The sequence below is a fragment of the Sminthopsis crassicaudata genome, chromosome 5, assembly GCF_048593235.1.
Source record: "Sminthopsis crassicaudata isolate SCR6 chromosome 5, ASM4859323v1, whole genome shotgun sequence".
Lineage (NCBI taxonomy): Eukaryota > Metazoa > Chordata > Mammalia > Dasyuromorphia > Dasyuridae > Sminthopsis > Sminthopsis crassicaudata.
Window position 1 is genome coordinate 91,447,804 of NC_133621.1, and position 12,351 is coordinate 91,460,154.

General features: G+C 39.2%; 1 protein-coding gene across 4 annotated transcripts in view; it reads right to left on the bottom strand.

Moving 5' to 3' along the window:
• The window catches only part of LOC141542874 (stonustoxin subunit alpha-like), a 27,872-nt gene extending 16,188 nt beyond the window's left edge, over positions 1-11,684 (bottom strand). For 2 of the 4 annotated variants that reach the window (XM_074267552.1, XM_074267553.1), the window contains exons 1-4: positions 11,320-11,684; positions 9,303-9,565; positions 6,381-8,417; positions 4,704-4,750 (exon numbers count right to left, since the gene is read on the bottom strand). In XM_074267552.1, the coding sequence (XP_074123653.1) occupies positions 4,731-4,750; positions 6,381-8,417; positions 9,303-9,378 (2,133 nt within the window). In that variant the 5' untranslated portion in view covers positions 9,379-9,565; positions 11,320-11,684 and the 3' untranslated portion in view covers positions 4,704-4,730. Of the gene's footprint in view, positions 1-165; positions 3,301-4,703; positions 4,751-5,748; positions 8,418-9,302; positions 9,566-11,319 lie in introns of those variants that run through there. The other 2 variants (XM_074267551.1, XM_074267550.1) reach the window with 2 other exon arrangements.
• Between the last annotated feature and the right edge of the window lie 667 nt (positions 11,685-12,351).

The window sequence follows — 12,351 nt, forward strand, 5'->3', positions numbered from 1 at the left end:
AGCTTTAGTTCTAGGAATTCTGAAAGCCTCCTGGTACTGAATGGACTAGCTTTCCCTAGATAAAATACTGGTTAACTCAGCTACCTCTACTCTGCCCACCTGGATCAGGGATCTTACTTTGGCTATTTCCTTCTGTAAAAACAGTAAAAGAACAGACACTTCCCATTTTATTAAGTAAATTTTGCCTCACTTTTATTTTAAAATTCAGAAAAAAAATCTGCATTCCCACTCTAATTTAAAAATCATGCAAGATTTCCTAATATGCAAGTGTCAGGAGAGGCTGCTCCTGGAGATAACGAAGCATCAAAGAAATTCCCAGAGTTCCTGCCAAAATTAATAGATAAAAGTCCCTACCTGTGGAACTGGGCTATTTTATCAAGGAAAGCCATCTCAATCCTACATTTATGTTGAGGAAAAACTGCTGGGGCATAGAACTTCCACAAAGAGAATGCCTCTACTGCTTGGAGAGAATGTATCCAGAATTGTAAGTTAAAATCTGTTCTTGTACACCATTTGGGAAATCCCAGAGCATTGAAAGGAATCAACAAGGCAACATTACTTGTGCATTCAGACTGTAAAGCCTACAATTGTACATAATTCTGATTGTAAATACAACAGTCCAAACCTTGAAGGGATAAGTAAGGAACTTAAATCAACAGTATAAAGTGGCTCTTGGTTTTGCATTCAGTGTGTCCTTCTTGGGAGTAATTTTATTTTAAATAAAATCAAATAAAGGACTCTTTTTCACTCTAAAAAACCACTGGTATAACACTATTCCTGGACCAGCTTGCAACTGGTGAAGCCATGGGCAACATGAACTCCTCCCATGCTTACTCCCCCAATCCTGAACAGGATCTTTTGATACCAACAAGGAGAAATCAAAGCTATCAATATTCATATAAAAATATGCGAAATCACTAATAATTAGAGGACAGTAAAGCAAAGCACTATTGATGTTCTATTGCATACCTTTCAGTTTAATTGACATGACAAAGGAGGAAAATAATAGATGGAGGGAATGGTGAAAAGTTCAGTCACTAAGGCACTGGGATTTTGGGGGCTTAATTGTTTTATTTTCAATACACACTTCTTTATGAATCATGTTGGGAAAGAAAAGTCAGAATAAAAGGGAAAAACAATGAGAAAGCAAAAAAAAGAAAAAATGTGTTGATTTATATTCAATCTTCATAGTTCTCTTTCTGGATATAGATGACATTTTCTATCCAAAGTTTATTGCCTGGGATCATAGAATCCCTCAGAAGAAACATGTCTTTCATTGTTGATCATCACAATCTTGCTGACCCATTTTCCAGCTCTTTTGCCAGAAAAAAAAGAGCTGCTATAAATATTTTCACACATGTGGGTTCTTTTTCCTCTATGATTTTCTTGGGATACAGACTCCTGACATTAATTCACTGTTGAAGGACTGAACTGGTCCAAAAATTCTGGAGAACAATTTAGATTTATCTCCAAAGGGCTATAAAACTCTCTATATCCTTTTACCTAGCAATATGGCTATTATGTCTATATCCAAAAGAAATTCAAGAAAAAGAAAAAAGACCTGTGTCTAAAACAACATTTATAGTACTGTTTCAGGGGTAAAAGAATGTTTGTATGTGTGCTAGCCAAGAATCTGAAATTGCAAAGGTTTCCATCAATCAAGGAATGCTGAACAAGTTGTGCTCTATGATTATCATTGAATACTATTGTACTACATGAAAAGAAGAGGGAGATTGTTTCAGAAAAGCTTAGAAAGCATAAGAAAGTAGACCTTATCATAAGAACACTCTCTGCAGTAACATCAAGATTTCAATGCTGATCAGTGGTGACAAGACTTATCTACTCTCACCAATTCAATGATCCATGATAATTCCAAAGGTATCTTGATGAAAAATAATATCCTCTCTAGAGAAAGAACTAATGAACTCTGAGTGCAAGCAGAAGTATTTATTTATTAAAGCTGATTTCTCAGTGCCGATAAACTTCTTTTTGCCAGTCTAACTTTTTGGGTTTGTGAATTTTTTCATATTGGACCTGTCCCAACCAGAAGGGGTTCCCACAATTATCTGTCCAGCACCAAACTTAATCAATTGGACCAGCCAACTCACAGAGTTCTTGGCTTTAATCCTTCCCCATGTTTGGGCACCATTTATGCTAGACTGTCTGAGCACTATCTTAGGCTGCCAGTGCCATACTCACTAGTCTTTAGAACCCACCCAGATATACACAAAGACGAGCAGATCGTAAGATGCAAACAGCCTATCTTCATTTAGTAATTATCTCAGCAGGGGTTAGCAGGAAGCAAGAATGAAAGAGTACAAGGGTGCCTGTGTGTTCAGCTCAAAGCTGGCTATTTATGCTTCCTCTCTTCCAGGATTACCCCGTGCCCAGCCCTCTCAGTACTAGGTAGGCGCATCCACAGAAGGGAGACACCTGGAGTTAGTGCTGTGTCCCAGGAGGAGATCTAGCAAGAGGACACACCTCTGGCCACTTCAAGGAACCTATCAGCAGTTCCTTTAACATCTGCCAGACACAACCTCCTGCCTCAGAGGCCAAGCCCCTTTTTACCTCCTGGGTCCACCATACCAGGTGACAGGGTGTACAGGCACTGTGACACATCTCAAAGAGAGAGCAGTGCCTTATCACCCCTAACAGACATGGATAATATGGATGCATGATTTGTGTCACTTGAAATGTATAATGGATATCAGGAGGAAAAACTGGAACTTAAAATTTCAAAATGAATTTTAAAAGTTAAATAATATTAAGAAATGTTTAACAAAATATTACCTTAGTTGGATCTCACAACATCTTTGCGAGTAGATGCTGTTATTATCCCCATTTGACAGAGGAGGAAACTGACAATAAAGAATGACTTGTCTGGGGTCACAAAGCTAAGGATTGTCTGAGGGTGAATTTAAACTCAGACAGTCCTGACTCCAGGCTCAGCCTCCCAACCCTGCACTACACAGATGTTTCTAGTATGAGGAGAGGAACACAAGCTGAGTTGGGTTCACTCTAAAATGGCAAGGAAGCCTTCTCTGCTGGAACTAGCCTTGAACCCTGGCCTTAAGGCCTGAAGCATCAAGAATTTTAATCATCATTATTTTAAAAACTCCAAATCAACATAACTTGTCTTTCACCTCTCTGTTCTTTTTAAGCAAATTTAAATTCTCAGGGTTTTTATTTTATTTCTTTCTTCCTCCTCAAACACTTGGTTAGGATCTGATTAGAAAAATGATGATTAAGAATAAAGTGAAGTTCTGAGTCCTTTAAATCTCCTCTGTTGTTATCTGTGATCTGTAAAAAACAAGTGAAAGAATGACTGCTTTTTTAGACAATTGCAATGATCTCAGCATGACATGGAGGTGACTTTTAGATCCTTAAAGGCTATGTCCATGAGTACCATCTGAGACAGGACCTAACAATCTGGACAAGCTTTCAGTATTGACTAACTCTCTATTATCTTAGTAATAGTCATAGATCTTTTTCAGCAGAATGGAAACCACCACCCATTGAAGTGAGTATTTGGGAGGGAAGAAGATCTGGGAAATGGGATTTCTTAAAACTCTATAATTGCAAAGGCCAACCTTTCTCTAGGGAATAAACAATTGTTTTTTGGAGAGCACATGCTTGCCTATGCACATTTATACATAGCCCTATTATATACAGCTACATTAATCTTTGAGGTTTTTCTTCCTTGTTAGGATCTTTATTTGATAAGGGAGTACATCCTTTCCTCCCCTAAGGAATATGAATTATTATTCTTACTTAGAATCTGTAAAAAAGCTATAATCATCTTCAGTAGTAGGCCTTTCATTTTTCTTTGGAAAAAAATTCTATGCTTCTACCAGTATTCTGTTAGAAGATACAAGACCATATTAATTGGCTACTATTCTGTTTGCCTAGGTAATTTTGATTTTATGAAATTAACATTTTTACAATAAAAGTGTATCCCAAATTAGAAGAAAAACACAAAATTCGGAAATGATTTTTACAGCAAAATTCTTTGATAATGGTCTAATTTCTCAGACATAAATGAAACTGCATCAAGTTTGTAGAAATATGAGCCATTTCCTAATTAATAAATAGTGAAAGGATATAAACAGGAAATGTTCACAAGAAAGATTCAAAGCCATCAACAGTCACATTTATATGCTCTAAATCACTCATAGAGAATTATAATTAAAGCAACCCTTATGTGCTATTGTACAACTCTCAGATTAGCTAACAGGACAGAAGAGGAAAATGACAAATGCTGAAGGAGATGGGCAACACTAATGCACTATTGCTGGAGCTGTGAGATGGACCAAACATTCTAAACAACAATTGGGAACTATGCCAAAAGGGCATTACCTTTTATCTTCCAATACATCTGTTAGGTCTATGTTCAAAAGAAATTTAAACAGGAAAGGATTTGTATCAAGACATAATTTACAGATTTTGTTTTTGTTTTTGTTTTTGTTTTTGTTTTGTTTTGTTTTGTTTTGTTTTGTTTTGGTTTGGTTTGGTTTGGTTTGGTTTGGTTTGTTTTGATTTGGTTTGGTTTGGTTTTTTGTGGTGATGGTGGTGGCCAAGTTTTAGTAACTGAGAGGATGGCCATCGGTTGCAAAAGGGCTGAACCATTTTTTGGTATGTGATTGTGTTTGTACTATATGGAAAAAGTAGGGAGATGGTTTCCAAAAAAATCTGGAAAGTCTTACCTGAATGGATAGTAAATGAAGTGAATATCAGAAGGCAAAATATTCACCTGCAATAACAAAATTGAAATGCTGATCAGTGGTGAAAGACTTAGCTACTTTCAACAATCCAATTATCCATGAAAATTTCAAATAATTCCTGATAAAAATGTTATTCTCAGAAAGAACTAACAAATTCTGAGTGCAGATAGAAGTATATTTTTTACACTTTCTCAAATTTTCTTTTTTTTCTTTTCTTTTTTTTGTTTTTTTGTTTTATGCAACCTGGCTGATATGGATGTATGGGATGTATGATTTACATAATAGATATCACATTGTTAGCCTTCTAAAGGATAATTTAAGGGATAAAGGAATTTAAAATTGAAATGCAAAATAAAACAAAATGAATTTTAAATGATAAAAAATGAAATTGGAAAAATTTAACAAAATACAATAAAATAGAAAACAAGAGTTTGTTCCCTGTACCCCTACATTCTAAGGTAGCAACCCAAGGCTCTTCTCCTATCCCTTAACAGATAATTGATGTTTCCTTTACAGATTGTCTATGGGTTTTGTTACTGCCCTGAGAACCAGTCAAGAAGGTATCTATATCTTCTTCAATTAACTGCAGGGATAAGTATCCATCTTGACCTAAATGGCCTATATGACCATATATCATAGATAAGTTTCCCTATATCTCCCTCAGCTAATCATGAATAATTGAAGGAATTTTCAGTTCTAAATGCTCATCAACTCCTCAATAACATTTTAGTCATCACTTACTATCATTTCTCAACAACCTCCTCCCCAAAATTAGCTGTCTGAAACTGGATTTCATAATGTCTTTTCATGTCAAGATCCACCTCTCTAAACATTATTAAGCCCAACTGGCTCCTTGAAAAATGTGTCAAGGTACATGAGATGGCAGACACGAATATACTGACATGAGTATTCCCCTTGCTTCTAAAGAACTATCCTTCCATTTGGAAAAGAAACAGACATCTCAGGCTTCCCAAGATGACATTACACAGAAGACATATGAAATAGCAAGGACGCAGAAGAGATGACATATTATGATGTTCATTTTATTATGTTAAAGAACATTGTAAAATTCTCAAGTTAGGAAATGTAAGCTGATTTTCATTGGAAAAAATTAATTTGTGCCAAAGATCATTTGTATATACTTGGAATAAAAACCATTGCTCAGGAAAAAATTGGGGAATGGCTGTCAATTGTTATTATTTTCATCATTCATTTTTCCCCCCCTAAAGCTGGGCTTAAGTGACTTGCCAGGGGCCCCCCAGCTAGGAACTGTTAAGTGTCTGAGACCAGATTTCAACTCAGGTCCTCCTGAATTCAAGTCTGGTGCTCTATCCACTGTGCCACCTAGCTGCCCCAATTGTGATTATTTTCAATAGTAAGAATTTCAAGGCACTTAATTTAGTAATTGGAATTAGTAAATATCGGATCTCCCTGACATTCTTCTGGGAGGGGTAGGAATTAAATTAGATTGCACAGACAGCTCCACATTAAATGGACCCTTACAAACTGTAAATAAGTCTCTCAGAGTCTGTTGCTCTGTAATTTCATTGAGGGGATTGTGGGGGTCAATGAGAGGATCTGATCAATGCCTGCAACCCTTCAAATATTGCAATAATGATGAATATGCTTTTGAATTATAGTTGCTAAAAAGACCCTTACCAAAGATTAAAATGGGTTCTTTAGAAAAGTGTGTCATCACTGAGTCACTCTCGTCACTGCTGCAACCAGTCCAGCCATCATTATACACAGCAGAAACTCGGAATCTGTACACAGTCCCAGGAGTCAGTCCATTAATGCACCAACAATTCACATCACATCCTGTTCTATATTCACTCCATTTTCCTTGCCCCTCTTCATTAGCATCCTCAGTTTCTTCTATATACTCTAATTTATATTTCTTGACCTTGCCATGTACTCCATAAAAATCTGGACACTGCCAGACTAGGATTACACACTCTGTTCCTACACCAAGAATCCTTGGCTTCCCAGGAGGGCAGGGTGAGGGAAATGGCTTCACAGCAATGCTCACATCACTTTCACTGAGCCCCAGCTCACAAATCTCTGTAAATCTAAACACATAATCTGTGCAAGGCTCAAGGTCACTCACTTTGAAGATCTCTGGCTTTCCAGACACAGGGATGATAGTCCAATCCTCTTCCCCTACAACCTGGTACTCTACCTGATAGCCAGTGATCTCCTCGCTCCCACATGATGGGGTTAGTGTGAGCTCAACACTGTGTTCTGTGATCTTAGCTATCTGCGGAGGAGGAGGTTTGACTGGAAGCTCAAAGTCAGAGCTGACAAGCAGTCCCTTTTCATAAAGATAAATGGAGACCCCCTGCTTCTCCTGGTCTGGGACAGATGCCACAATGAACTGAGTCTTCTCAGTGGAATGATTGGCCCTGGCAAATGCTGAAAAGGATTCTGCCAATTGTATGGCTTTTCTCCTTGTCTCTGTGTCCTTGACCCATGAGGAATAAATCTTTTGCTCACAGTCAGGAGTGAATGATGTTGGATCCCGAAGCCACTGTTTCCAATCTGCTAAGTAGGATTCCTGCTGCAAGGAGGTGAATGCAAACACCAGGACAAATCTGTGGGGAGAGTCCAATATCACACTGTCCAACTCATTCTGGTCAGCTACGACCTGCAGCTCCTTCAGAAGGGCGAGGTAGGACTTTATCACCTTCATCTCAAAGAGCTTCTCAGCTAGAAATTCAGAGAGTCTCCTGGGGCTGAATGGGGACTGGCTTTCCCTGGATAAAATATTGCTTAGCTCATCTTCCTGTGCTCTGCCCGCCCGGATCAGCGGTAAGGCCTTGGCTATTTCCTTCTGTAAAAGCTGTCTGTGCAGCTTATTTAACTCCTGGAATAGCCTGATTTTTTCCTTGGTTGCAGAAAAGACTGAGAGATCTGGTGCCTCCAGCATGTCATTGCACTTCTTGTCACACACACATAACTTCTCCAGAAAGTCCTGGGCTTCCCATACCAAACTCATGCTGATCCCTCGAGCCAGCCTGGCAGCCTTGGAGCTCAGCTTCTCCAGAGGGTACAACCAGACTTGGAGGGGCACCCCACGCCCCTTAAGCAGTTTAGGAAGGAAGGCATAGACTTGTACTGCATCTTCATAAGTCACTGGATTTCTCTCAAGAACAAAATCCCCATAAAATTTACAGCTGAACCCTTTAGTTGATCTTATGTCTCTCTCTTCCATTTTTATCTCTGCCCCAATTTGTACTGATAGTAGGGGAATCTTTGTGATGGCCGCTTTCAACATTCCTTCTGATTCTTTGACATTTTTATTGGAGGAAACTTTCTGATCAAACACAAAGAAAGCCTGGGCCCCATAGAGCACTGCAGTGACCACATGAGTGGCAGTTCCATTGTCAAAAACATCATGGAAAGAAATATTCTCATCCCCCAGGTGGCTCATGGTTAGGTGGCAATATTGGGTAGTCGTACTGTACTTGAGAGTGACCCGAGCTTGCTGTTGGGAGGTCTTGGTGTCAGATAAATATTTGGCAGAGCCTTCTATTTCAACCAGGCCCCCAAGGACACTTGCTTTCAGCTCTCCAGTGATGTTCATTGCATTGGTCTTTTCCTCCATGGAGTCAGAGGTGATGATATCAAACTCAGTCTTGTATTGATCTTCTGTGCTCACATTTCTCTCTAGAGTCTCCTTGTTCCATAAGGTGACACCTAGAATGGGACAGAGACATTAAGAAGGAAATGGCCGATTGCAGGAGACCACAGCCTCCTCATTGAAAAGGCACAAATTATATATAATTTATATATGTGCAGTCATAAAAACATATTCAATGTGTCATGTTGTATATTCCACACTGCAAGCCTCAGGCTTATCAAGGGAAAGTGATAAGACTGCCTACCCAAACACATTCCCCTTAATTCCTCATTCTGCACCATCATGTCTTTCTTTCTCCTTCAAGTCTGCTCTTCAACTTTATATTAAATAGTTAATATAAATTACATAATAATATATTATAAAATATTATATAGATAATAATCACATAAATATTATATAAATAATAATTAGTAAAACATATTATAACAATATAAAATATTAAGTTAATATAAAATATAATAATGAAAATATATTAAGCAGTTAATATAAAATATAAACAAGGCATGGATGTGTGTTTGTGTGTGTGTAACAATTTGCACCATCATCTCCCAATACAGTATGTCTGATTCACCTATGTCTCTGACCTTGTCTCTGAGTAAAAGGCTTTTTTCAAGAGCTTAGTATTCTCCTTCTTAGAGTTTGCAAAGATTGCTTCTCTTTTTGATCTTTCCCTTCTGAGGTTGAATCAGCCCCTCCTCTCCCTGCCCTCTTCAGATATCCCCAATCCTTCCTGGTTCGGATTTCCATTCCCCTGCATCTCCCTTCAGAACAACATGATCTCAGAGGGTTCTAACTAGCAGAAAAACCTGAGATGTGATAATCACTTTGCTGGTCTCTGAATCTGACTTTCTGACTGACAATTTTTCACCAGAAAAACTCTTGCCCAACGCCACCCTCTCCTGATATCTGGAACAAGGCTTTGCATTGAAGAGAGTAATTACCTGGGACGAGGGTATCCGAGCGACAATCATATAGTGTTCCCAGATATAAGGGACGACCGAGGGCTGGGACCAACATTGTGCTCTTTCAAGTCAGTCTGGTGGAAGCTTGTTTCTCTGCCGTTTATTTAATGAAAGAAAATTGAGGTCTAGGGCAATCATCAGGGAATCACTCTCTTGCAGGCTCCAAAGAGAAATGCCCCATTCTTCAGTGACTAAGCTCTCCCAGTTTCTGTTAGATAGGAACACACTGCAGGGAGACTGTTCTGAGAGAGAAAAACATCAGGCTGGTATGGAACTCACAAAGGAGTCAGATAGGATAGGGCGAAGTGCTCAGTTAAGAGAAAATTTTAGAACCTGAAGCTCCTTCTCATACATCATCTTCCATCCCACTTGGACAGGCAGATTGCTAAAGTGGAGAGAGAGCTGGCTGGGCAGAGTTGGGATTGGGCTCAAGATTTCCACCCCCTGACACTTCCCACCTTGCCCTTAAATTTTTTTCATGTCATCCATTGTTTTCATTTGAATAGAGACATCCTGCTGAGGAAACTCCTTCTACCAGTACAAATCAGCTCACATTCTGCAGTTCCCAGCTTTAGTAAATTTGCTGCAGCAATGAGAAGTTAACAGATTTGTCCAGGTTAAATACCATATGTCAGAGATGGGTCTGGTGTCCTCCTACCAGAATTCTTTGTTTCCTTGTTCCCCTGTTCCCTAGCTCTGAGGCCAGCTCTACGCACTGCCCCACAGGGCTTTTCATTTCCCTGTTTTGGATAAGGCTGATTATAAAATGACACCCATCATTTATACTTAGTGTGCTGTTCAAAGACCAAAACACACAGATTTGTGACAGATAATTATGATCAACTTTTTTTTTTTTTTTTTAAACATTGCAGGAAGTATGGGATTGGGGATCTATCTTCTCTTTAAATGTTATGGCCCAAGAGGAAGTTACCAGAATTCAACATATAAATGTGCTCTTTCTCTGTCAGTCTAGTGCCTATAAGAGGCTTTGTAAGAATTTTAATAAGGATTCAGATACTCTTTGAGGCCTTAACCCATTTCTGGAGAAAAATAATAAAACCTGGGTTTTTCCATCTGTAATTTCTATATTGTGAACCTTCAGCCACAGTGGGAACTCAGAAGTTTCTCCGGTAAGAGATCTCAATCTAAGAAAACTTTATGAAGTTAAAAGCATATTTTCAATGCCATGTTGAAATATTGCATGACTTCTGTGTACATGTGCAAACAGGAGGCAGCAAATAGCATCTGGAAATAAGCTTTGCTTATACACTCTGTAAACATATAAAAAAAAAATCAGAGCAGCTTTGTGATCAGTGAATAAAGTGAGGCATGTTATTTAGGGTCAAGAAATGACAACCAAGCTGACCTATTCTCCTAAAATGTCTTCCTTCCTCTTCCAGAAATTCCCTTCTTGGTGGGTCCATATTGTGGGTTCAGCATTGCCTCCTCCCTCAACTACTTTTTAAGAAGACAAATAGATAATGCGTAGGATAATAAGACACTGTCACAGCAACACTTCTGTAGACCTTTCCTGAGAATATCTTAGATGACTTTAGTCTCTGACAGGAGAAATGGGGCAGCACTGAGACTTATGCCTCCCTGTTCCCTTCCTAGGGACCCAAGCTTCAACTGAGTAATGAGCCAGACCTGATTCTATAGGCAGAAGATGGGTTTGTTCCTTCCTTCAGATTTCCTGATTAAGGGCAGTTTTCCTCTCTCACCCACCACCCCTCCAGAACAGCTCTCACTCCCAAAGTTGGCAAAGTGTGACAAGACAAACATCCACCTGAGAAGGACTTGTTCTCTAGGAGTCAAACCTGGTGCCTTGTGGGGAATGAGGAGCAGTCATTACACATTTACTTCCCCCCTGACTCAGCAGGAGTCAAAGTCAAAGCCTTAAGCAAGCAAAGAAACAAAGCAGACTGCCTGAGAAAGGCATTTCTGGGGCCAGGATAGAAGAGTAACCTCCCCCCAAAAAGTGCCATCAACCTCTCACCTGATCAATGTGAGCAGTAGGGCTGGCCGAAAATGCACAGGCTTCTGCCTCCTCCTCACAGAGCTGAGCTTTCCTTTCAGTGGTGGTGTATCATGGGTGTGAGCTGTGTGTGTGTGTGAGCAGCAAAGGGCAGACTGAGAAAGAAGAGAAATGAGGGGAAACGAAAGTTGTCTGAACTAGAGACTGCCCATTTCCTGGAAATGGGGAAATTAAGAGAAAAAGGTGTCTGACATCTTGGGAATGGGTGTACTCTTGCCTGCTGATCCTTTCTGAGCCAAGAGGCTCCCTGAGCTGAGGAAACAGGAATAGGATATTTGTGCTGGGCACAAAACACTCCTCTGGACTCACATATAATCAGTTCTTCCTTATTGCCTATGCAAAAACTAGGCTTTTGGTCACTCACTGTCTCATTATCTCCCTCAGTACCTCCCTCGCTTTGGCTCATTTTCCTACTTGCTCCTCTGACCATTATTTTCAAGCTCCTCCTTTCTCTCCACTAAAACCTTCTGACAAGTAAACTTGAACTTCCCCTCTCCTCTTACCGTAGAAACTATATTGGCCCTATAAGGCCATGAAGCAATTTTGTGAGGAAAAGGAAAGAAAAGGAACTTTTTTATAAACGAGAAGATTTATCCTTTGAGGAGCCTAAGATGAGGAACTATTAAGAAATGTAACTTTGGACATTCAATAGGAAGGTGAAAAAAAGGTTTTCTAATAATTTTTAAAAATTAAGTTGTATATATGTGAAGAAATGGTTTTCATTTGGAATTTTAGCAGTTCCAAATAGAAAGTTAACTATTTTTGATCTTCTTATTGCAGGCAGCTAGCTGACTGGGAAAAACATTGTTTTAAAACTGTTAGAGTAATGGTTCATGTGAAGAAATCATGACAGAGGCATCTGCCACAGTAAGCAAACATTTGCCATTTGTTATGGGAAATAGTTCAGGGGCTCAACCAAATATGCCTAAGCAAGGCAGAATCAGACACAATAAGCCATGTTCTTCAGGATTTAGGAACTGCTCCTCTTAGGGT